Source organism: Epinephelus lanceolatus, chromosome 15 (assembly GCF_041903045.1).
Source record: "Epinephelus lanceolatus isolate andai-2023 chromosome 15, ASM4190304v1, whole genome shotgun sequence".
NCBI lineage: Eukaryota > Metazoa > Chordata > Actinopteri > Perciformes > Serranidae > Epinephelus > Epinephelus lanceolatus.
In genome coordinates, this window is record NC_135748.1 from 12,090,020 (window position 1) to 12,117,245 (window position 27,226).

At 41.2% G+C, this 27,226-nt stretch overlaps 1 protein-coding gene across 3 annotated transcripts in view; it reads right to left on the reverse strand.

Moving 5' to 3' along the window:
• Positions 1–461: 461 nt before the first annotated feature.
• ldlrap1b (low density lipoprotein receptor adaptor protein 1b) overlaps positions 462–27,226 on the reverse strand; it is a 44,334-nt gene continuing 17,569 nt past the window's right edge. Inside the window, exons 2-9 of one of the 3 annotated variants that reach the window (XM_033643199.2) lie at positions 26,368–26,510; positions 24,012–24,124; positions 19,994–20,108; positions 18,219–18,291; positions 11,260–11,355; positions 7,636–7,730; positions 5,773–5,807; positions 462–1,933 (exon numbers count right to left, since the gene is read on the reverse strand). In XM_033643199.2, coding sequence (XP_033499090.1) covers positions 1,795–1,933; positions 5,773–5,807; positions 7,636–7,730; positions 11,260–11,355; positions 18,219–18,291; positions 19,994–20,108; positions 24,012–24,124; positions 26,368–26,510 — 809 coding nt within the window. In that variant the 3' untranslated portion in view covers positions 462–1,794. Of the gene's footprint in view, positions 1,934–5,772; positions 5,808–7,596; positions 7,731–11,259; positions 11,356–18,218; positions 18,292–19,993; positions 20,109–24,011; positions 24,125–26,367; positions 26,511–27,226 lie in introns of all 3 variants that reach the window. The other 2 variants (XM_033643198.2, XM_033643201.2) reach the window with 2 other exon arrangements.

The following is a 27,226-nucleotide window of genomic DNA, read 5'->3' on the forward strand; positions in this document are numbered from 1 at the left end:
TTATTAACTGTGAACTTTACTTTAGGTCCCTATTTGCTAGTAATCTGAAATGTCATTAAAATGATCAAAAATATATTGATAAAAAAAAAAAAATACAACTATAAAAGTAAAAACTGTAAAGCATGTAGTGCATTGGCTCAGACAGTGTCGGCAGAAGTGTGATAAGAGAAAGCACTGTGCATGCAGAGGGTTTTAATTTCACTGAATCCTGTGGACAGTATTAAAATCAAATGAGCATATTTTTAACCAAAACATGCCATAAGACTGAGTACATATTTTCCACAAAATAAGTTCACTATTGAAAAGTAAGGCCCTTTAAATTGAAACTGTGCAAAAATTCTTGAATTTTCAAACCTAACTTCTCTTGGACATCTTAATTTTACCAGAAACTTTCAAATAACTTGCAACCCTATCAAAGTACATCAGAGTTAATGAAAAAATACAACAATTTTATTCTGATATAAACATCACACATAGACAATTTTACTTTTATTGAACTTTATGTAAATTAATGAATTAAATTAAATTCATACATAAAGAAATGCCAAAACACTGGGAACCCTCCCCAGAAAAATATAGTAAACTAGCAAAGTCAATGCAACAATATAATTTAACATACAGTGGTAGAGTGCCAATAAAACGCATTCACCCCTTTGACTTCACGTTTTATTTTTTCAACCATGAATCACAGTTGATTAACTTGCGACTTGCTCACACGGGTCAAAGAAAAGACTGTCATGTTAAAGTGAAAGCAACACAGTTCTGATCTGCCTCCACTTTCCCATCCAAGTCCTGTCAATGAGCCAGAGTGGAAACTATAACTGGCTTAGTTTGAAACTTGGTGCTATTTGGAATTTGCCAGTTTCCTATAATGTTGGAAAAAAAGCAGAATGAATCCACTGTAAATCAACGTTAAACAACAAAACATGAAGAGGGTGAACAGAGGCACTATGTTTAAGCCTGAATAATGAGTTTGATGCTTATTAACATTAAATTCCCTTACATGAAATATGTGCTTTTAAAGTGGATGAATATTGAGTGCAAAAATAGATTTTGCATTAGAAAAAAAATAAGATTGTCATTGTGTTCTCATCCATTTTTCATACAAACACTCTTTGACCAAAACATACACTCTTTTTTAAAGCTTTTGTTGCCCCATAAGAGGCTGAATCCTTGAAGCACATGTAGGTAGTAACTTTGTTTTGCCCTATACTGGTGCATCGGTGGCCTTCACCAGTGACCTTTCCCTCTAATCCAGTTCTATTTCTCCATCTCCAAGTAAATAAAATATGTGACAGCACCCTTGTTGACCTTTACCTCACGTAACAACTTGTTCAAAACTCAGCATATCACAGTTCTCATCTCACTCTGTACACTTATATACTGTACATCCACACACACTCACACTTCAACGCATTGTACACAAGCACATACCACGAACACATTACTAACAGTGAATGGGTAAACAGACACAAAAAGGAAGTAATACACTGACTGTAACAAACATTAAATGACTGCATGTTTTTTGTTTGTTTTTTCATAAAAAAATGGGTAAATTGGTTTTATTGCTTTGGCCTGTTCTGTGAGCAGCCTGCTCATGCTGTCCTTCTCTGGTCGGAGATGCAGAAGCATCAGAGAGCCACGAGACTGAACCACTGAGAGGACTTGGCAACAGTGAGAAGGTGGGGAAACCATACAGATGTCACAAATGTCTGTCACTTAAGTTTCCAACCATGTTTTAACACCAATCCTCCTCTTGTTTCCCTGTTTCCCCCTCCTGGTGGAGGCTTCACTTTAGAAAGTGTCTTTTTGTGTGGTTAAGTCTGTGTCCTCTTGGTCCCATTTGCCTGGGGACAGGCACTCTTCAGTGTTGAAGTCCTGAGGGTTTACCCCAATGTCCAGGACCTGGGGGTTAGTGCGAGACTCAGCGAGTCTGGAGGGACAAAGAAAAAAAGACAGTTTATTAGCAATGGCTAAAGTGAAACCTGAGTAATGACCAAAACTGTGGGTATTATTAATGACAAATCACTTCCCTTAAAAAGCATGTGAACAACTTATGAACAATGGTGGGTAAAGTGTGTACAAAAATGGACATAAGCATGAGTTATACACACAGTGTCATCACAATGTGTAACGAAAAGAATCATAATTTAAAAACAAAAGCCACATGTGGACTGATGTGGCAATAAAATGATTCCCTCCATGAGGTAATCAACCCAATATCAAACCACCCTAACATCCATACGAAATGCATATTTAAAGGTCTAGTGTGTAGGACTTAGGGAGATTTATTGGCAGAATGTTTTCTTTAGTGTATAATCACCTGCAGGTATGAATCATCTTTTGTTACCTGAGAATGATGCATTTATATCTACATAGGGGGTGGGTCCTCATCCATGAAGTCCACTATGTTGCACCGCCATGTTTTTACAGTAGTCCAGAACAGACAAACTAAACACTGGCTCTAGATAGGGGATAGATATTTTTGTGTCGGCCACTGCAGTTTGCAGCCCCTACGCAAGAAGCAGCATTGGGAAAACACTTTTTTTTTTTTTTTATTGTGACAGTGCTCTGTTTAGCATTGTTATGGGTTTAAATCACCTGTCTGTTTATTTTGGATAGGAGAACTCTGCAGATAATGCAGCACCAAGCAAAAACTTTATGAATGTCTGGATCTTAAGTTATCAGAATAAAAGGTGAGCACACATTAGCAGGCTTAAACCATGCCTAAGAAACACTGATCTGTAACATAAAACTGCTTTATTCTGTGTTTTTACCCATTTAAATTGCCTGGTGTAATTGTTTTGGAGAAGACCTCTTAGGATAATTGGGCTCCCACTAAAAACCTCCTGAACGTCCGAGTCAGAAAAAAAGGTGAGCACACATTTGCAGGTGTTGTCACTGACAGGCTAAACAGCATAGGAGAAACACTGATTTGTAATGTGAAACTGCTTTATTCTGTGTTTTTACCCATTTAAATTGCCTGGTGTAATTGTTTTGGAGAAGACCTCTTAGGATAATTGGGCTCCCACTAAAAACCTCCTGAACGTCCGAGTCAGAAAAAAAGGTGAGCACACATTTGCAGGTGTTGTCACTGACAGGCTAAACAGCATAGGAGAAACACTGATTTGTAATGTGAAACTGCTTTATTCAGTGTTTTTACCAGTTTGAATCACCAGGTCAGTTTCTTTAAGAAAGGAAGAGACCTCTGTGGATAAATCAGCTCCCAGTAAAAACCTCCTGAACAAGAAGGAATTCTAACCGGGAAAAGTTTCAGCTGGTTGCAATCTGCAATCCTCACCACTAGATGCCACTAAATCTCCCTAACTTCTACACACCGGATCTTTAAACACAAACACGTTAGACCTACATGTGAACACACACCGTTTTCATTCACTGTGACATCTCTCATTCAGTGTCATGGCACTAACAGAGTGCGAAGCTGATGGATGTGAGGCGGAGACACATAAAACACTTGTGATGAAGACGTGGACATGGTGGCACACTACATCAGGTTCTGTGGCAGTGAAATCTGTCTGATGAAACTCAGGGATAAATCAAACTGTGGAGTGACAATGAGGAGTTTCCCCCCTTGATGTGTCTCTCATTAACTCATACAAATCTTGTTAATGGTATATGGCCTTAAAAGAAAATATGAAACTACATGAGTCTTAATCAGTGTGGTTGAACACTGATATCTGGACAGATGAGCAGGCTTGAATAGTGGGTTGACTAGGGGACAATGAGGTGGAAGTCACATTGTTACCTGAGTAGGATTCAAAGCTATCCAGACTGCGGCTGGGGGTGCAAAGGAAACATCACAAGTCAGGCAACGAATAAACTGTGAACTATTCTGAACAGCCTCATAATAAGTGGGTGGGTACATTTACGTGGCCACAGTTTGACTTTAGGTCCACATTTTTATGCTTTAACATAAGGCCGTAACATTAGGGTTAACCATAATTAGAAAACAGGCCCATTTTGCCTCAGTCTCTGCAAGACAGAAAACATATGTACATCTAACTGGTCTTTTTCTCACTCTGATCAAGAGACTTTTATTTCTACAACAGTGACCAACACTCTGCAGCCACCAGATGGCAGCACAGTATCTCAAATAGCGATAAAGGTAATCTCAACATATAAATTTATCTGAACAAAAGCAACAAAACTACTCATCTAAGAGAATTTAAGTGCCACTCATCAGATAAATACAGGAATTAAAGTTAAGAACAGCCACGTTGAATCTCAGAATTAAAACCTTGGTGTTTGCAGTAAGGGAGCAGATGTTTTTTTCTTTTGATTCCCACAACTTGCTGATGCTTACATGATCTGTATTTAACTGGCAGGGAGAGGAGGCACCTGGTGCCTGTGATGTTTACATAAGAAGTACTTTGATCAAATTTATGAGTGTATAATCTGTCACCAGTAAGGCGTTAACATTTTTTAAAATCTCTCCTGGTCCTTAAAGTAGCTTTTGATGCTGCGTGTGCTTCTCAGGCTTAATATACGTGACACCCTCTCAGACTGACAATCGCTGCCATTTATAGTCTTAATTTATCTGAAATAATATTGTGGAAGAGCTTACTTAAGGTAAGGCACATTTATGTTACACAACTAATCCGGATCTTACTTCAATCCCCATGCAAAACTCCATGTGCCAAGCGACAACTTTCAGATACCAGGTAGTCATCATTCTGCAACAATCTGATTCACAGAATCGTGAATTGTCCTTCATTTGCTCTTTCGCTCTGACCCCAACATCATCCAGGACAATCAGCTTCTCCTGATGGACAAAGACATCAACCTGGCCCTTGGGCCCCCTGAATTCCCTTCGATTAAAGAAAATCTACATGTGGAAGCATCTGTGCTCATGCTGGGAGCATCCTCATTAATCACTGAGCGGGAGATTAACAGCGTTGGGGTGTAATTACAGTGTGTGCAGACAAATAATCATCTGATAACGGGGCTAAAATGGCCTCTTAGCGCTTGATTACAGAGACTGTGGAGCCCATTCTCCCTTTCACTAAATGAAAGCGGGAGAATAAGAAGCCCACTGTCCAATTAGCAGAGCGAATGAAAGGCAGGGCCAAAGGAAATAAATACACTAATAAAGTGTTGAATGACTCTTTATGGCATTCTGAAACAAATGGCTGTAAGCAGTTGCACAGCGCAACCTGACAGCAGACCACCACAGCTTTTCGGAGAGTGCTGCTCATTCAGACTAAATTGACACATTAATCACACTGGACACCATTCAGATTAGTTTGTTGACACCGTAGACAGTTTAATCAGTGAAGACAATGGACTTTCCTATCAACCTTGAACTTGCAAATTATGAGATATTCTTCTTAAGTTTTTCTGCATGTGCTTTTATTCCACTACAACTATGACACTCAAAGAATACTATAGCGCAAAATAAGTTTTCTTCCTATGTGTTTTGGACGTAACTACCAAGCAATGTGTTCCTCAGCAGCACAGATTTGTAATCACAGGCTTTCTGAGCCCATATGAAATCAGCGTGTGGGCCTGACCCAATAATAAACCAAGCCTACAAAAGCAGCAGACTCAGGGAGGGAGTCAGCTGTGTCAGGACCTGTAAACTGAGCCCGTCTCCTGCCCGTGGGAGCGCACCAGGCTGAACAGAGGGAAGAGGCTGACTTTATTGCTAGAGCAGCCCAAACCACAGGTGGCTATTTCTAGAACAGCAGCCTGTGTGGCTGTTTAGCAAAGCCCAGCCTTCAGGGAAAAACCCAAATCCACACTGGTTCTCACCTTGAGAAAGCCTCGTCCAGACCATCCTCCAACTCCTGCCACACAGAACATACACATATTGGTTAAAGAGAAAGTTCATATCTTGAGAAATGATTAAGTAAACAGTGCTTGTTCGTGAGATGTTACAGCCCCGTTTCCACCGAGCAGTCTGGTTCAGTTCAGCTCAATTAATTACAAAGAATAGTAACTTTTGTTGTGGATGGTACCAACAGAACCACTCTACTCCACCTAGGATTGCATGTTATAAAGACAATGTGCAATATGTGATAATGTTGTTGAATATTGCAGTAACAATACTACTTGCAATAAATAAACGTATAATAAAATGTACTCAGTTTTGCCTTCTTGCTGCTTTCCGAATACTGCTAAAATACAACAAATTGCTTGTCGAATAAAAAACTTACAGAAAATGATTTTAAACATTCTTGTGTTGAACAAATTGCAAACATTGCACTGATAACAGAAGGCACCGATAAAAGAAGATACAGTTATATTTGTAAGGGCAGTTTTCTATGGATACTCTCTTTCAAGTAACTCAAAAGAATCATAATATCATGCAATAATGCAGTCTCACATAATGTGTTAATCGTGCAAGTGGACATCACAATGACAATAAAAAACAATATATCGTGCAGCCCTACTTCCAACCCCTTTTTTTGTTACCCCTCTGTTAAGGGACCTGGCTCACTGATCATTTACTAAAAGGTGGAGCTAAAAACACTGCAGTTCCTTGATTCCTCAAGAGAGAATAGTCACTCTTGGTTGAGGACTCAATGCACAAATCAGCTATTTTTAAAAATCCCATTTATTGATACAGAGATTATAATCACTCCAGCCTGTTCTTTTTTTGTTCTGAAAATATTGCTGCACAACCCCGATCTGTGGACGATCAACTAGATGCAGATACTCCTCTGCATTGCTGACGAAGAGGAAGTACAGGAGAGCTAGATGGAGCAGTGAGTAACAACATGCCCGCCTACATTCGAGAGTACTGTCTGCGGTGAAAACACTTAACAGATCTAAGGTAGAGATGTCAACAGCCAACTGTTTACCGGTTGGTAAGTGGCTCAATTTTGAGCCAAAAATCCCCTTTAGCATATCTTATCACTGTTCTGTCAGCAATGTTAGCAGTGTCAACATGGCTAGTGGCGCTAACATCGGTAACAATAGGTGGTGATCGGAGGGTGGCCGCCATGTTTCAGTAATTGCAAATCAGCTGCACTGCTACCTGGCAGCTAGCGGCTGTGACCCGAGTGTTGTACAGGCTAGGCTAGGCGATGAATGCTGAGTGCCAAAAGTCTTGCAAAAAGGCCAGCTAACCAGTGGAGATGACAGTGTGGGCAGTGGGCACTATGTTTCTGCATGTTAACACGGCTAGCTGTCTGTCAACAAAGTCAACAGAAAAAAAAATTAAAGGAAAGACTTTTACAACATAAAGCTAGAAATTTTAACCACCTCTGAATAGATAGACAAGTGTTTGGTGGAAACAGTGCTCAATATATTCACTCACACATGTACACAGTCACCTCTTTCCTCTGTTCTCTGGCCTCACATGTCTGTGGGGGTTAATCTAGGCTACATGCAGCCCACACCCTCTTCAGCAATGTGACCATTTGATAAGGCCAGTTCAGTTCAATAGGCTATTGTCGGACTCTGCGTAGCAGCTGTACAACTGTAGAATCCACTCCTTTGAATACTACAGGTACAGCACATCACTGGGCACTCAGACTGATTGATCAGTGTTTCCTGCATACCATTCTTCTCTTCCCATCTTATCAAGCCTGAACAACTGAAACCTACTGACCAGCCTGACTCTTGTCTTACCCATACAGTATTGTTGTTCTCTGTAGCATGATTATGCACCATAAAGGGATCCAATTCAGTCTGCTTTGTTCCTGAGTGGACCAGCGCCGCGTTGGCTCCCTCTGCCAAATCCAGAAGTTTTCCTGTGGCTACCTCTGTAATACAAAACAAACACATAAATGCATAAAATTCACATGCAACCTTCCACATTCACCATTAGATTCAGTTTCCAACCAAGAGACAACTGTGTTGATAAATTAACCATCCTGTGATTGGCATACTTTAACAGTACACAGCAGCATGCATGCACAAAGTCAATGACGGCATGCTATTGGTTAAGGTCCACTTTTTCTTATTAAGCCTCTAATGTATCTCACTGATGCAGCCATCTGTGGATTGTCACTTATGATAAGTGAGCAGGGAGTAACCCCCTGACTCGCACGCCCAACCACTATGACACCACTGATCTGTAATGGGATCGGATTGTAATGGCCTCACCCGATGATTAATGTGTGTCAATAATGTGTGTCAACAGTAATTTCTGTCTAGTCTTTAGGCTAATGGTTTCCGGAGAGAACAGTGAAAGCTCAATAAGCCTTCTACTGTTTAGCACAACTGAAACTTCAATCCTTAAATGACCTTTTCCCTATTTTCTATGTTCCTCAAAAGAGAGGCTCACATACAAGCGAGTTAGCATGCAACAGCAGCTCCCTTCGACTTGTCCTCTCTGTCAACACTGGCTCAAAGGCATTTAGGATATTCTGCTGTTATAAAGAAGGCAATATTTTGGGACTGGGGCTGTCATTTAAGTGGAAAAAGAGCAGGGATCAAGACTCATCAGATGGTTATATTGTTTAAGAGCTTAAGTGTTTGTTTAAGTGGAGGGGAGGTTCTAGGAGCAAACACCCAGACGGTGCATTGAACTACAGCTTCAACGATTAGTTGATTGATTGATTGAAAAAAAATCGGCAACAACTTTGATATTAAGCAGAAATTTCAAATATTTGCTGGTTCCATCTTCTCAAAAGTCAGAGTCGGTTATGACAGTTAACGAAACGTCTTTTAATTATGGACTGTTGGTTGGACAAAACAAGTAATGTCAAAATGTCAATTCGGGCTCTGGGAATTTCTAATATGAATTGAAAATTTCATAAAAATTCATAAATTCTAAGGACTAAATGATTAATTCAGAAAAATAATTGCCATATTAATTGATGATATAAAGCCTAGTTGCAGCCCTACATTTAAAAGAATACTTCACCTGTTATTGTGTCCATTTCCATATCAATTACCATGAGTTATGTTGAATTTGTGAAGAAAACGTTTTTTCTTACACGACCTCCACAGTGAAAGGAAAATCCAAAAAAGGCAAATATTCTTAATAAATTGAAGTAAATGGGGACTGTGTTTAACAACAGCAAAACTTGATGAAAAAATCTGTTTACAAATTCTCAGACAACTTGTGTTGTATAATCTAAGTGATCTAAGTTTATCCAGTCGTATGCTCAGTACTTCCAAAACACATGCAATTTCACTATAACATTATTTAAAACACTTAGGCCTACTAGTAGCACACCCTGAGGGTACTTGGGCGCTTGTTTGTTTATGACCTCCATTTAAAACGAGCGTGCCGGGGCGTCGGTGGCTTAGTGGGTAGAGCAGGCGCCCCATGTACAAAGCTGTTGCCGCAGCGGCCCAGGTTCAAATCCAGCCTGTGGCTCTTTGCTGCATGTCATCCCCTCTCTTTCTCCCCCTTTCACGCTTATCTGTCCTGTGTATTAAAGGCAAAAATGCTCTCCAAAAAATCTAAAAAAACCCCAAAACAAACAAACAAAAAAAAAACGCGCATGTCCAGGCATGCTTCACCGGCGTGCACTAAACTGTTTGCACTGACGTGTTTTAAATTGTATTGTTTAGCAAAACAGCATGTGTTTGGAAACTACTGAGCACACAACTGGACAAAAAGGATTTGAATTTTACTGCACGAGTTGTGTAGTAGTTTGTAAACTGACATTTTGACATACTTTTGCTGTTTCCATTCATTACATTTTTTTGGATCCTCCGTTCATGGTGGAGGCATGCGAGAAAAACAAAGTTTCCTCTATGAATTCAAAGTAACACACGATGAGTGGTTAATACACAAATGGTCAATTTGCTGGTGAAATATTCCTTTTACCTTGCACAAAGGAGAAAACTAAGTAGGGATGATCAGTATAAAGCACGCTGAATCCCCCAACAATCAGTGTGACATTTGTATTTTGTAGCCACTGTAAGAGGCCTGGCGCCGGGAGAGAGCTGAAGATATCATGTCTCATGAATAAAGCTGACTCACCTCTGACAATACCACTGATCCCGAGAGTCCCTCTGACTCAGTGGCATGCCATTTGATCAGCCAAAGTGAAGGGTACATAAATGTAACCTTGTGATAGCTTTAAAGCTCTGCTGTCCCCAATCACTGCCTTAGGGCTGGCAGTGAAAACCTCTGGCAGGACAGAAATGCTCGGCCTGTTTCAAAAGGCACTCAGAAGCCTCTACTGTGTATTACTATGCCGTACAATTACGCCAATTTGCTTTACAGAAATACTATCCGCTGGCAGCCAAATGACCCACCGAATGGTCAGCGGGAAACGTTAGTCCAAAAACGCACACCAAGCCTCTCTGTTGCCAGAATCTGTTTCCAAGCTCTACTTTGTCGAGTCTTCTCACTAGGGATCATCCTTAAAACCCGTGTTGGCCATAAAATGCTACACGTTCAGGGCCACAGCCCCAAATAAAGTGTCAGAACAGATTTAGAGAGATCTCTGTCTGGCTGGAGGCCACCTGGCTGGGCAGAGGGGGGGAGTTCAGTACAGAATTGATGTTTTGAGATGTTTTTGGAGTTTCCTGCAAAACAAACAAACAAAAAAGACTGCCTCTGTCACAAGCTGAAACCTCCTGTACTAAAAGGATCAGAGTACAGTGGCTGCTCACAAAGTGTGACAGGGAAAAGGCATGCACATAGCAGACGAACAAAGAGAAAGAGCATTATGAGGAATAAGCGTGCAGCCATTGTACCACTGGCAACAGGATGCTCCTCGTCTTATTGTATCTTAGACCGTGGACAATACATGGAACTAATAATGCCTCAAGGTTTTCTGGCTCACTGGATGTCAACAACATATTTAGAAGGCATGACCCGTGTCTCAAGTCCTGGAATCTTGGTAAATCTGATCAAACAATGGGGCTCACAGAAAATGTGGGCCTCTTTCATGCTTTTTACACAAACAGAACTGTAATTGTGCTTCCAGAGTCGGACAGAATATGGCTGTTTGTTCACGAACAGTTCTCTATTGTACTATACTATGAAATGTCATGGGGATCGGTGAACCAAGATTTGTTCTTAATGGATCTACAAAACAGCAAGGGGGCTTAATGTTTTCAAATTAAAATGACCATCATCATTGCCATTATCATCATACATAATCACCCAAAAATGTCATTTGCTGTTCATCGTGATGATGCTAGTGAGAAAGAATAACCGAGAAAATAAAGACTGCTGTCAGCTGACCCGCAGCCTTTATAGAAGCCAACCTTTGACAAGTGGCTGAATACTCCTCCTTCCTCCTCGAGGCTACGATTACTGTGACAGAGAGGGCGAAGGAGAGAGAGAGAGAGAAAGACGTGATGATGGGTGACATGACTCACCTCCTCCCTTCAGGCTGCCCAGGCTGGCCGAGCTGTCCGACTGGGAGTTGCTGGCTCCTTCTCCGTCTGAACCTGACTTCACTCGCTTTTCTTTCTCTGTGTGGGGAACCACATGAGGTGGAGGAGGACAAAAAGAAAAGAAAAGAGAGCAGTCAGTGAAGACAAGCGAACTACGATTCAGGAGCTTGTAACCACAGGGTGAGTGCCCTTGCAGTGCAACACTGACTGAACTGTTTACTTTCGCTGAAAATGTTTCGCTAACCAAGCATATAATGAGTGTAAACAAATTAGCAGCAGTAAATTGGCAGATAAGGTTAAGGCCATTACTCAAGCCATCTGTCAGCTGAAACCTAGAGGGTCTGGGCTTCAAAGATTGTAACACACATTCTTCATAGAGCAATAAACAGAGTAACAGCAGCATTTAAATAGAGTAGGCATGGCATCTGGGTCAGAAGGATAATATGCTCTGCTCACTCCAAACATTCTCACCTGCTAAGACTGTTTTCCACACAGTGCAGATCAGAAAGTGCAACTGATAACAGCTTTCACAGTATTTTCTGCTCTCTTAAACTCAGTCTAGAGTAGAATAGTTACATGGCCCGTATTTAACGAGCATCTCAGAATCAGTCCTCGGGAGTAAACCTGGGACTTAAAACACTCCTGCATCACAGTGGGACTTGAGACTAATTTATAAAGCCTCTCCATGAAAAACACTAAATCTTCTCTTCCACTGCAGTGGATTCTGCAGAGTGTTTCATAGGGGTGGCCAGATGAAGCCACTAAAAACCAAAAGCCATTACTGAATTTCAGAATTCTATTGTGCTGTTATATAGAGGCGAGTTAAGGAACCACATACTGATATTTTACAATTAACATTACTAATTATCCGATGTGCACAGACTTATACTGGTACAGTTATCATTTTAAGTTCTTCAACAATCCTATTTTAATGTATTATTTATCTGTGTATTCAATTTTCTTTAAATAGGCAAGCTGTTCTTTTCTTTATCAAAACAACTATCAAGCTTTTACGGAAAAGTACGTGCAATGTGGGAAAATTCAGTGGAGTCTAGCGGTGAGGACTGCAGATTTCAACTACCTGAAACTTCTTCCCAGCTAGAATTCATTCACTTTTCATTGTTAAGGAGATTTTTTTATAATCGGGAGCCAAATTATCCGCAGAGATCTCTTCCTCTCCAAAACAAACCAACAGTGATTTTAAACAGTAAAAACACAGAAAAAAGCCGTTTCACATTAAAAAAAAATCGAAAATGTGAAAACACGAATGGCCCTATCCAGAGCCAGTCTTGGTTTGTGTATTCTGGGATACTGGAAAAACATGCAGACTCCACAGACAAGGACCCACTCCCAAGGTAGGTATAAACGGCTCATTCTTGGGTAATAAAAACAAAACAATTCTTGTTTTGAGGGGATTCTTAGGGGGGCAGTGGGGGGACCAGCAATTGTATCAAGGTGACCGTGCCAGCGCCCCAAGTCTTGGGAAATGCATTGTAACAACATGAACATCTAGTATACTGTTATGGTGCATCCTATCCTTTTAAATATCACAGCCCTGTGATTTATGGTTATTATTTAATTAACAAAGCCTTACTAAAACTTGAATGAAAACCCTATAAAAATATTTTACTTGTTGTGATTAAGTTAAGTCCAATCTCACTGAGGACCCTTGTTGTGCGCATTATGAGTTGCACGAACACTATCAAAGTTTGATTCATTACTTCCGAAATTATTGGCTCTGACATGAGTCATCACTGTTGTGCAGCTGCATTTCGCTCCTTTCGCTCCTTACAACACAACAACAATCTGTCAATAAGCTTATTGTCATCAAGTACTCCCAAAACATCTCTCCTCCTCTCACAGAATATCTCTGCCTGAATACTATCTCTTGGGCAACTTCTAACAGGTAAGGACTCTTCTGGAGCACTCCTCAGTATCAGCAGAGATAAGAGTGATTTCTTCAGTTAAAGTTGATCAAATGCTTTTACTCCTGGTCCTAAAAGTAGGACCAAAAATGTGTCACTCTGAGAATATTTGGTTTTAGGGCCTTGTGTTTTGCATTTTGGCAGTCACCATCTTGGATTTTTGAAGTCAGAAGTGACCACATTTGGACGACAGGGAGGAGCTGCAGAGGAGCGGGGTGTGGCTCTGACTCATAGACTGTGGTCATGCCTCATAGACAGCCTGTAACTCCAAGTGCCCTGCCCTTACATGTATGTATTTTTAAACCTTTATACAATGTAAACAGGTGAGTTGTATATGAATTCAGCCCATGTACAGTTGTCATGAATGGGGAAATTAGCCAAAGAGACCAAAACAGTTTTTTGTACCAGGCTGTAAACATGTTTATTTCTGCTGTAAAGTTGGCCATTTTTACATGGGGCTCAATGGGGATTTACTCGCCTTTAGAGCCAGTCTCAAGTGGCCATTAAACTGCAGTTTTTGACACTTCAGCACTGGCTTCATTTTTCAGCCTCAGGGGTTGCCATTTGGTTAAGAGTGATCTTGTGTCCTTAGACACATGATAAATACAGGCACAGTCTTCACACAAATGGGTACATAAACACTTATCTCTGCCTACTAACTAAAACATTACCATTGCCCATTATGTGAAGGTAAGGCAGATGCTCAAACAAATCAAAAGTTACACAGGAAGACACAAGACCAAGTTACACAGGAAAACACGAGGAGTGTAAACTCCTCGAGGAGCCAACATGCTGACCTGCTGTAACTCAAGCTTTCAATACTGTGGCTACAGATCAAATGTCCATTTCTGTCTAACAAGGTCTGCTTACAGAGAGGAGGTGGTTTTTTATTTCATCATTTTTCTTGATCTAAAAATAAAACATCCCATTTCCCATGAGCCCAGGTAGCGTAGTGATGGCAGTGTTACAAAACTCTCCCCAGGGCACCTGTTTTCCCCCACTGCCTTTCCAGTGCATCAGCCTGCTAAACATGGACGCAACTTAAAGATATGCCAGTTCAAAGCTAGCTGTAGTGTTTATACTGAATATTATATGAACACAGATTTATGAACAGAGATGGGAGCAGTAATATACAGAAAAATGAGGGTCAGGAATGTGTGGTGGGCTGTGAGGAGCCTCTGTGGGTGGTGAAGGAGAAGTTTGTAAGAAACAGAAGCAGAAATCTAGACAGACATACAGTAGATACCCCCTCTTCCTGCCCTGATCCTCCGGGGTCCTGTAACTTTAATGAAACCTACTTGAAAGGATTTTTTTCCCTCTCCCAGTCTCCCTTTCTTCCTCGCTGCCACAAGAGAACACCACTACTTCTTTATGAGAAAAAAAATCCTTCCCTTCCCCTCCATAACCCTCAACCAGCTAGGCATTAGTTCTCCTTCATCAGTGACATTGTACTGAACTAGAGGAAAACAGCTCAGCAAATTAAACAGCTTATTAGGCCCGCCTCGAAAAAGAAGACAAGGAGAGGTGAAGAATGGTGAGAGAAGGAAAGTGCAAGTAAGACATAATGAAAAAAAAAAGATCTGGGAGAGAAAAGTATGAGGTGAAAGAGTGAGGAGGCAGCAGACTTAATATTCAACTCAAAGTTACAAACAACCAAATGAAGAGGCGTGAGGCAAGGAGCCTGTGGCCTTGATGTTGGGAAAAATAATCCCTCCCCAAAGTGGAAATGTGCCCACATTAAAACATTCCTACACACCACAATAGAAAAAGGAGAAGGAGAGGGGGTAGAAATGTGGAGTAAATAAAAGAGGCTGCTAGAATTTTCATACAGTGCAAGTGTGTGTCTCTAAAGGACTGAATAAATAAGCTCGCCTTCGCGTGAGACAGGATCAATGGCACCAACACTGAATCTGTCAGGGGGTTGAGCTCCCACTGACACACGCGCACAATCATTTTCCTTTCTTTCTTACACACTCCCCATCCCAACAGCCCTCTGTGCCCCGCCTTTCATGCTTTCTTGCCCTCGTCCCCCATCCCCCTCCTTCGCTCTCCTCTTCTTCACTCTCCTTATAATAAGCAGGGTGCTGTGATGGGGGAGGAGAGGGAAAAGAAAACAACTCGACAGAGGGGGGGTCAAGGTGTCAGGTGCAAAACAGACAGACGGCAACAAAGGATAATCACAAAATTCAAAAGGGCGCCAACAAGGCAACACACGTGAAGATGAAGAAGACGGGAGGGGAGCTGTGATGCAGAAACCCATATTATGTGGCAAGAAGTGCTCATTTACACTGGAGTCATACATGCAGTAAATTACATGCATGTTCTGCTGAGCTGTACAAAAGAATGTGTGTGACACCGTCCTTACACAGCACTTTGATCGCCTGCTGTGTCCATGGTGGTGCCTGAACACGCACTGTCTGCTCATCTCCTCAGTGTAGTCTACTATTAAAAAGGTGCCTATTTAAAGGGTGGCTCCATTATTTTTGTTGTTTTTACAAGGTTTTTATATCATTTGGTAGCTTTCCAATAGTGTCACTGATGTATTCAAATCCAAATATTCACATTTTGGTCGAAGTATGTATGTTTTAGCCTAAAAATGCTATAAATAAATGCTCTAAAAACTGGGTCCAGATCTTTGAATCCATCCACTGAATTGAATTTGAGTTGACTGATTCTGGTCTGGCATCGCAACATCAAACAGCGGATTCTTGGTTAAAATTAAAAAAAAAAAAAGAAGAGAAGAGCACCGCCGGGCGACTAAAAATTAAAAAATCAGTGCCATTTACAGGACTAATGCTGCCGTCAAGAGGTGTGCTGGAACCAATAAGGAGTAATCACAACAATAGCTGATGCTATAGACAAGATAGACGCTGCTACTGAAGCTGTTCGAAGTCGACATGTCTTCTTAATACCACCCAACATCGTGCTAAGTTTTACTTCACTCCACTCCACTCTCAAAACCCCGGTAAAACAGACATGTTGGCACAACTACGCATCAATGGGTCCGCTCCATTTAAGTGTGCCAGTGCATTGCTTAAAATGCAACAGTGAGGGTCAGGAAAGCTGTTAAAATGGAGTGTAATCTGTCAGCCAGCGGCAGCAACCACGTAATTGTCAGGTGACAAAACACACATCGATATCGGCCTACAGGGCAAAAGACGTTAGCTTTCCTGGTTGAGAAATAGTTGCCTGCATGGACAGAAATGTTCACGATATGATTTTATGTAAGCCCGAATGACATTCATCAGTTTTCTGTCTTATCACTCTCCCTGACTTGCTTGTGCGTGTATGGGCCATGTGGTTGTGTTGACACGAAGTTTAGCAACGGATCCAGCAAGTCTGCCAGCTCCGATAACTGTTAAATATGTGCAGAATCTGCCTACTCGACGCACCGCAGGTGTATGCCTGCATGCTAATGCAGCATGGTGCAGACCCATAGTGGACATAAAATGACATTAGATTCAGGCAAACATGTGGATCTCTAGAGACTGGTTGGGGATACTTGAGTCTTGCTCCCCTGCGGAAATCAGTCAGAGCAGACACAATGTCAGAGTGAAGTTAAAAACGCAGTTTAACAAATTGACAATCCTGTCAGGCAAGAACGACGCTGTTGCTACATATAAACCCACGTACTGCTGTGGACACTGCGTTAGTTCAGTTAAGTCACACAATAACAAACAAACTGAGCGATCATGTTAACAGTAGACCAGCATTTCCTGTGCTGTGAGGTAAAATGACCGCTTCTGTCAATGGAGTCTGGTGGCTTTGAAGAGAGCATAGATAACGGCTTCAGCTCCCTGTTGAAAAGACAAAGTAATGCAGTACAATAAGCTAAGTATAGAGTGCACTTACACTGACTTTTTCAGTACTCCTTTTTTTGGGGAGGCTAAAGTACATTTTGCTGCTACACCCATCCACAGTCATCAGACTCCTCTGACAGAAACAGTAATTTTATTTCCGGGACACAGGGAGTTACTGGTTACCACTTCTCCAATCGGCCAACCACCATCTATCTGTAGCTCATACACTGACTGTGGATCTATGTATGTGTCTATACAGTATAAATGCAGTATAACATTAAATCTCAATGTGTCTTCACCTGGTTAAATAAAGGTTTAATAGCACCATGTTCCACCTCTAAGTTTCAACATTACAAGCTAACGCTTTTCTCACTCTCTATGCTTTTACTGTGAGCAAAAAGCATGTGTGTGTGGGTGGAGATGTGTGGGGGGATCAATGCTGGAACCTACATCACCGTTTTTTGGAAATGGCTGAGTGTTAGTGTCTACTTAAAAAACACGGAAAAGAACGCAGATGGACCCACCCTTTAATTTAAAGAGGTTGAACGCTTTCTATGTTGGACATCAAACAGAAAAATATAAATATATAATGCGGAGAAACGGAACACCTTTTCGGTGAAGGTGAAAAATATGGCAGCTCCCACACATCCGAGTCCTGTTCTCACTATACAAGGAAAGATTTACCTCCAGTCAGCCCACCTCCAGCCCAGGCTGACCTTAATTCCTCTCCACCCCTCCCCATGTCGATACCTAGATGAGTCTTTAACCATGACTAAGCTGCCTGGAATAAAGAAGCGTCACTAAACTAAAACAGGTCTCTCTGCTCTCTGGCCGATGATTTAACCACTGTATGGGGGAACTGGTTCAATCAATGGGGACATTCCTCTTCTGTATGTGTGTGCGAGTGTGTGTGTGTGTGTGTGTGTGTGTGTGTAAAAAGGACAACACTGACGGGCAGAAACAGTCCTCCAGTAATTTGTGTGACCCCTCTCGAGGGTGTCAAGGCCAAGACCAGGAAGACACAAGAAAATTTATGTGTCCACGTTGTGTGGGAAACCTCAAGATAAAGGACAGGATCATTGTTAGGAAGATAGTGTGTATACAGTAAATGGAGGGAATACAGCAGGGGAGGAGAGGGAAGAGGAGAGGGAAGAGGAGAGGAAAGATTTTAGTCGTCTGTCACACTCCTCTGGTCGTCGGGGGCAACCATGCGTACCTTCCTTGGCTGCCTGCCAGAATTCAAACGCCACTCTGAAAGCCTGAGCCACTGTTAGGGTTACCGCCTGGGCCTGTTGGAGGAAAGCAGAGAGACAGAGAGTGAGGCACAGGGATAAAATGAAAGAATTAAAGGAAGATGAGTAATACTCGTATGCATCTCATCCACATGAGGGAAACGCAAGGAAGTCGAGGAGCTGCGACCATGATAAAGACAGGGAGTGAACACAAACACAAGGGGTTACTTCACAGACACTTGGAAGAGGAGGAAGAGCAACCTGTGGGCTCCATGACATGTTGTTTATGTAACTGGGAGGATACGTGGCCTTTTGGCCAGAACTAAATTAGTGAGGGGAAGGAAGGGGAGGGAGTGGCTCACTCGTTCTGCAAACCTCCAGGGATGGAGAGAATGCCAGAGAGGGACGACAGCCTCCCCGCCCTTCATGTTTTCACTCCTTGTCTCTCTCCTGACTTAATACTTGGACATTTGCATACATACAAGTAAAGTTTGAAGTGGCAGTGCAGTTGTTCTGAGGTCTCTTTGCAGCATACTGTATCTGCATAAAGTGCTTTCCGCAGATTGCCAGGAGCAAAAAATGAATCGAATACCTGAATGCAGAATTCTGCACCATAAAGAATCTTAAGCCTACATTTGTAACTGCAGCCTTATTTCACTATACATTTATTTATACGTAACATTAAAGGAATAGCTCAAGAATTTGGGCAATTTGCTTGTTTGCTTTCTTGCTGAGAATATCACTTTTATGTCTACACAATAAATATGAAAGCACAGTCAGCAGCTGAATGACTTAATGATGCGTTAAGACTGTAAACAGGAGAAAACAGACAGTCTGGCTATTTCCAAAGTACAGGAAAAACCACCTAATTAAATCTTCTAAAGCTCACTAATTGACATGTTGTATTGTATTATATGACACACTAATTAGTGAGCTTGAAAGGGGCTGATAAGTAGGGTTGGGTATCAAAACTTAGCGCCAACATGAAACTGGTACCCGCTGGACCAAAAAACAACCTAGATTTTGGTGCCTCATTTTGGTGCTAGATTGTGTGGGTAGCAAGTGTGAGGTAGAGAAAGAGGGAAGGGAGAGAGAGAGAGAGAGAGAGAGAGAGACATTTCTGACATTAAACCGTTGAGAGTTAATTCATTGTAAAATTTCAGGTTCAAATTTGCCTTTGCAAAAAAAGCTGTTTCAAATGATGCTTAGCGTTGTTGTGTGTTTATTTTATTTTTTTTTTAAGTATTTTAAAAGTTGAATCACCAGTACCGTTTTTAAGCATTGTTTTAGCATCAGTATCAGAAAAAAAACAAAACCAAAACCCAAACCCACTGATAAGCAGATTTTGTTGACTTAGGACAGAGCGTGGCTACTTCTTTCTCCTGCTTTCCAGTCTGTATGCAAAGCTAAGCTAACCTGCTAACTGCTGGCTAAAGCTTTATATCTAACAGACATGAGACTGGCATCAATCTTGTCACCCTACTTTTAGCATAAAAGCAAGAAAGGATAATTCCTAAAATTATAATCATATAATATAATTCAATTACTCATTTAATCGGAGATGAGAAATGGAAGGAGCGGTAGACTTTATATCTCGTATTTGGATCCAGCTGGTTTCCAACTCTTTGTATTCACTTACAGAAGGTGAGTATGTGCAACTTTGTCCATTACATGAAGAAGTTATTGGAATACTTTGGGTAAACAGCCTACAGTGGCACAGCGTTTGGTAATACACAGTTGTACAAACTCATTTACGTACCATTTTTCTCTTAGTGCAGAGGAAGGCATGACACTCCAGAGTCTCATTGTGTTGGCTCTGAACGATGTAGGCAAACACTTTGTCATGCATCTTGTCTGCTGTGCAATATGATATTCTGAAAAAGAGAAAACACACAAACAGATGCACACATTTTAATAAGAACTAAAAGACTTAATAAAGTCACCACAGATCGAGTTGGGCCATTGTGCAACTGTGCAAATCTGCACTAAGCTCTTAAGCTAGTCCAGCAATCTGATTCAAACTGTTCAATCTAACATTTCTCTAAACTGCTAGAGAGAACAAAATCCCTGCAATTCTTGAAGCCAGCTGCACTCGCAATCTCACTGCTTTGCACATGGTCTAATACAAACCCCAGCTGTGTGCAGGTACAAAGCTGAACAATGGCATGTATTTGAACTGAACACGTGCGCACTGGACATCTGTGCTGATGTGACATCTCGCCAAAGGGACGCCGTTCCTTTGTGCTTTTTAAACAAGTTAGCACATCACACTCCCACTGTGTCCACCTGCTTAACAACCATGACACACAGAGTTTTAAATTACAGCCTTTAGAATGGGCCTGGTCCCTGTAAGGTACACGAAAAGCCTCACATAGACAGAGGTGATTGTTCCTGTCTTGTTGTGTTGTAGGAGGTCATCTACTGCACAGAGACTTTTTCCGTGTCGCATGAGAGAGAGGTATCAGTCTTGCTTGTCAGTCTCAGGTGCAAAGTAGGGATTTAAATTAAGCTGTAATGCTCCACAAATAGCTTTTCTCCACTATTTGATCATCCTGTTATTACCCTAATACCAAAGTGATGGGTGTACTGGCCAGTTGGGGAGGGAGACCCAAAACGATGGTGGAAGGCTATAATGAATGTCTGCCATCTGTCCTTCCTTTCCCCTTCGAGCATTGGCACTGTGCTCAAACTTCATCATGGGATAGTCACACACTTGGTTAACTAATGACTAAGGAATATGAGGTGTGGATATAATGAATAAATAAAAGTGAGAGAAGGAGAATGTGGAGAGGTTTAAGAATCACAGCTGCAGTCCACACAACACAACAGAGATTTACGGGCAAATGTTTGGGAGGGAGGGCTTCAGGGAAATTGGGTGTCTAGGCAAATCCATTTCTTTTATTGGTCGTCCGTCTTCTTAGCAGATGTCCAGGGAGGAGAGCTCCAATGGGGTGCGAGTTACAACCAGCTGCTTTATGTCTTCACACCATCCTGAGGTCACAGCTGGACTCACCTCACGCAGTCAGCCTTTTAATTGCTCCAGTATTTACCTCATATTCTTCAAATGAGAGAATCCATTATTAGTGCAGCAGTTTTACTAGAGATGCATTGCAGAAATAAAGAGTTATATGCATTGTGTATTTTTGCACATGAAATAAAAGAGAAGCTGCTGTAAACTTCTCTGAAATTTGTGATGAAGACATCATCAGTGGAGCTGAAATGATTAGTTCACACATTTTCAAATGGTGAGGCAGTGGGAGACATGAAGCAAAGATACTGTGCGGTAAAAGATACAGGTGCCTGCCGGTGTTCTAAACACAACAGGAAGTTTGGTTCACCGTTTGGCCCATTTATCAACATGGTAAGGATCTGCAGCAGCAGCAACGACTGCGCCACACAGCTCATGGAGGCAATAAAGATATTTCAGCTACTTCGTAGAGTTGTAACTCAGTCAAATCTGAACACGTATAAATAATACACATTTTAAGATTCAGTGCAACTTGCACAACTTGAGGATATTATTATCATCTCAGATGTGCATTGCAAGATATCATCCAAAATCCATTCAGGAATAAAAATCAAAGTAATTCAGAATCAAAGTAATTCAGTGCTAGCTGTTTGCAAATCCATGGATACACTGCAAACAGAAACTGATATTAGCTGTTTCGGTACACTTTTGATGGTGCCAATTATGGTGCCAGCTAACTAATTCCAGAACACTGTCAACCTATCAAAGCTGGATCAGTTAATCAAGCAATCAAATATAAAATGAATCAGCAATTTTGGTAACTTATCATTTCCGTCACGTTTTCCTAGCAAAAATGCCAAACATTATGTGGTCCCTGCTTCTAACTGTGAAGATTAGCAGCTACTGGACTAGACAAAACTAGCCTTTCGAACAAAGGTTGAAAGCTACAGTCGATAACTTTTATGAAAACAACTTTGTGACATATTTGCTGAAACTGTCACTATATTCTGAAAGAAGTACATGAGACAGACAGTCTGTGAAAAAAATCACGGCCCTCCTCCTCTTCCCACTGCCTCTTAGCAGCATTTGCTAGAGTTGACCACGGTGCACCAAAAACGACCAATCAGAGCCGAAGCTGCCGTCAGTCATGTCTATCATTCCATGAACTGCGGTCAAACTGTCAAACTAGGCAGCACTGATCAATTATGAATCAAAATTCTGTTACTGCATTACGTATTTCTCACCTCAAATGTTTTCAGAAACATATTTGAGTGTACTGTTTAGCCATCTAAAGAGAAAGTTTGTGACCCTGCTGCCATGTTGGAAACATGCTACCTAAGTACTAAGCATTGAACCTTCTCATTTACAGCTTAACTAAATTAAAACATGTTTCTGAAAACATTTGAGATGAAAAGAATAGACAATGCCGTAACAGAATTTTGACTTAAATTTGATCGGCACTGTCTTGTTTGACCACAGTTCATGAGCAGTGATTGACATGACAGACAGCTGCTTCGGAGACTCCTCGGCTCTGATTGGTTGTTCTGGTTCATGTGCACTAAGGCCATTACAAGCGCTACATGGCTATAGAGGAGGCAGAGGAGGAATATTTTGTTTCGAAGATCATCTCATTAAGTGCTGTGTGAATACAAAGACAGCTTTAAGGAAACTGTAAAAAACTGAAACTATGAAACAGAAACTATGGATCGGAAAAACAATCATCACATTTATTTTTAGCTGCAACCCTAAATGTCAGTGAATCAGAACTGATGTCACTCTGCCCGTTCAGTTTCATTTCAGTGTGCCTCTGAAAGCACCTAAAGATTACAACAACATTCCCACCTTATGGGTGTCATTTTGCCTTTCCTCTTCTGCAATGGATTTTTGTGTGCAATGTTTTTCAGGTTAAATCTGAAAAAACTGCCCAGTAACGTAGAGCCCAGATTTTTAATATAGATAAACCCTGCATGGCTGAGAAATAAACTTTGCTCTGATTACTCTAAGCTGAACAGTCAGGAAGCAGTTGCTTAATGACAAGTGATACAGAGTTGAGCAGGTGGCAGGAATTAAACTGTTCTCTAAAATAGAAAAACATCCCAAAGGTGACACAGGAAAGCCAGAAACATGGTCAGTGTAGACAACTTGTCAATCATACTGCTCAAGGATAACTTTAGAAAACTGTCAACACCTGAGAGATTTGTCCTCAATCTGCCAGCTTTTAGTAGAAATTATTCAACACAAGCCTATTCATGCCTGGAAAAATGATGGAAAGTCCCATCTCTCCTTGATATGCAGACTCATAAATGCGGAATTTTAGAAAAGTGATTCAAGCTTGGATCATAAGCTCGAGGCCAATGGAGGTTAGGCAGCTTTGAGCGTGCAGGCTGTGGCAGGCAAGTGAGATCTGTAGGCATTTACTAGAGAATGTGTGTGTCTGTGTGTATGTGTGAGTGTGTGTGTGTGTGTAAAGATCAGACATACAGCTGTTGTAATGCTCCCAAGAGAGTTGAGATTGATGAGACATACTGCTGATAGACTGAGTGCTCTCTTCTCTCTCAGACACACACACACACACACACACACACACACAGAAACACATAACACTGCCTTGGAGTATCACACCTGCTCTTACACTCACATCAATCCAGTGATGGATGAGAGCAAATAACATCTTTTGTTTTATTGCAGGTGATAAGGACAAGCCTAGGGTGAAAAGTATTTCATAACTGGGGCCGTCCGACTGAGTCAGGGACACAGGATGCGTTAAGAATAGTGTCAAGAGTCGAACAGTCGAAAGAGGAGGACTGACCTGTATATGGAGATGTTTTCTATCAGCTGGTTGGAGGCACTGTCATAGAGGATGATTCCTCGTGGGGAGACTGTTAACGTGACTTTCTGCAGTTTTTTTCCACTGGCTTTGGCCTGGAACGAAAAAAAAGAAGAATTGAAGGGTGGAAAAAAAGGGTGTGAGTGAGACAGAGAGAAAACTCAATCTAGCCAAGTGTCAACCTTGCATTATGTAAATTACAACTGTGAGAGCTAATTTTGATCAGGCCAGTCAATCAAGATCCACTGATGCCAGGGATACTGATAAACTAAGACAATCACGTTACAGAGCAAATTTCCTGTCATCAAGCTTTCATTGAATCCAGAGTGTAGGTCAAAAGATGCCAATCAAAAGCTATGTCAAATCATTTGAGAAATAACAGACCTTTGAGCCAAAACCTGCAGAGCTTCTGGCTCAGCAGGAAAATATGCATATGCAATAAGCCTATTAACAGACATTGTCAAAACAAATCCACAGACAAATATGAATATAAATTCTTATTGGGTAACTTCAGTATTTTTTTCAACTTGGATGCTTTTTCCCATGTTTTTGTGTCTAAGTGACTAATGAGAACAATAGTTTTTGAAATTGGTCCAGTGTTGAACAAGTATGCTTTAGCTGGCAGCCGCAACAAAGGCTACGATGCAAACCCTCGGGGCATGTGCCCACTGTCAATCAAAGTCCTCTAAAAGAGCTTGTTTTTGCCACTGACAGGCTCAAATTATTATTGTTATATTATTATTATATGTATCTCACAACATTATGGAAAGGATCCCTACAGAGACAGACCTTTTTGTTGAAGAGCAAGATCCTCTTTATTTAACCAGAAACAGCTCTTGTCACCAAAGCCACCAGACTCCATTTAAATAAACGGTAATTTTACAGTTTATGGAGCCAGCATATTTTCGCGTCTAGCTAGGTGAATTAAGAGTTTATTACAATAAAACCAGACCTGGTGATTTTTGGAACAGTAAAAGGATGAATCAAGATGTTTCTTGTGAGTTTAAATTTTGTTTTTGTCGACTTTGCATAAGTGTGTTTTAGGATTATAAAATTACTGTTTATTTAAATTAGGTCTGATGGGTTTGGCAATAGCAGTTTCGAGGGTGTTTCTGCTTAAACAAAAAGGATATTACTCTTTAACAAAAAGGTCTGTCTCTGTAGGGATCCTTTCCATAATGTTGTCAGATACTTGAAATGACAATCTGAGCCTGTCAATGGCAAAAACAAGCACTTTTACCTGATGTAAACTGACTGTGCATAATTGCCCTAGGTGTTTAGCGCTCTCCTCAAAACTGGGCCAATATCAAAAACTGTTATTAATTACTTAGACACAAAAACATAAAATAGGGTACAGGTTGAAAAATACCAAAGTCACCCTTTAAGAGAACAAGTTCAACAACAAGCATGTGTGTGAGTGCGAAGCTAAGGGACATCCAGTCCAGAGTAAGTGACATCTTTGGCCTGACAAAATATTACTTTACATCAGGTTCTCCTATTACACAATATAACAAGTTAAGAAATACCCCATTCAGCAGCCTAACATCCTTTTCAGAGGGACACCAAGGGCAGCCAACAGATTAGGCCCAATCAGAGCCTCTGCCTTTCTCTCCATACATCACCGTGTCCTGAGTCCCACCATTCTGCCGCCGCTAACTTCATTATCCACTGAGCTGCCAGATCCAATAACATTAAGCCTTTTTTACCATGATAAAGCTGGCTGAGCCACATACTGAGCAACACTGTCCAAACTAATTGCATCCTCCTCTAAATGTCAGCCAGAGCCTCGGGGGGAGAGCAGGCAGCCAACCAGTCACTTTTTCACCGAGGTGTCAGTCAGGTCATAAACAGGAGAAAACTACAGGATGAATATGATTTCCAAGTGGTGGAGGTGGTGATGTGGGAAAGATATTATATGTGCTTGAGAGAAACTCATTTTCTGGGAATAGTTTTCTGAATAGAGTATGCTGACAAGAGGCTTTGGGTCCCCTTTGTTTAAAGGGACAATTCACCCCAAAATCAAAAATACATATTTTTCTTCTTACCTGTAGTGATTTTTATCAATCCAGATTATTTTGGTGTGCACCACACACTTCAAGCACCACAAACCAAGTGCAATATAGTTCCATTATATTGGAGAGAAGGCATACATCGATACTGCCGATATCTCCAACACTCGGCAAATCACACCAAAACAATCCAGACTGATAAACAGCTCTACAGGTAAGAGAAAACATTTGTATTCTTGATCATGGATGAACTGTCCCTTTCAGCTAATCCAGCTATGTGTGTGTGTCTTGCCTACTGCCAGGGTGTGTAGGTGTGTGTTGTCTCTAACCGTGGCCACTATCCTCTTGACAGCAGCCGCAGACAGCTCCTCTCCTTTGGGCTGCTCAACCATTGTGACCCCCAGGTACTTGAGCTGAAACACCATGCCCTCCAGAAGGGTCTCCCTCGTGTCCGTCCAGTTCTCCGGAAGCTCTGCAGATGAAAGACATGCATCAGAGACACTTCTGCTCATCAACAACCCTGCCGCTTGTTCTGTAAGGCAGGCTGAGAGATATTCTGTCAGACATGTGTCAGTACAGCACAGCATTGTCTCAGTCCACTTGTGGGATGGTAGAGTCAGCTCAGCTGTATTAGATACAACAGCAGCCAAATCATATCCTCATCATGGGTGTGTGTAATGAGCACATGCTTAGCTATTACTCTTGGCAGGAATGTGAAAGCAAGTGCTCTGAAGGAATGTACATCCCACTGGCTGAAATAAATTAGAAATGTGTTAGCATACTCTTTGATAAAATAAAGAGTAAGGCATCATTTTTTTCTTGCAAATCTAAATCAAACAATGGGTCATCTATTTAGCCCTTTAAGTTAGAGTTCTCCTGTTCTGTAAAAAATGGTGAGAAGAGGGGAGAGCAAGTGCGTGGATTGTCTAGCATGTGAGGGCTGTGTAAAATGTTAGCACACATTAGCTTCAGTGTTCACATATTTCTGGTCATTACAACAAACAGGAAAAACTTAATATTGTTATCTATAGCAAAGCGAAAAGAAAACAACAGAAAAATATAGACAAATGTAACTGATAATAAATCATTTAAATGTTGATTCAGGATGTAAAAAGTTATTTCCTGTTGCCACCTTTGTTTGGATTTAGAAACAGAGTCACGACTTAGTGAAAGGTGTTCAAATCTTAC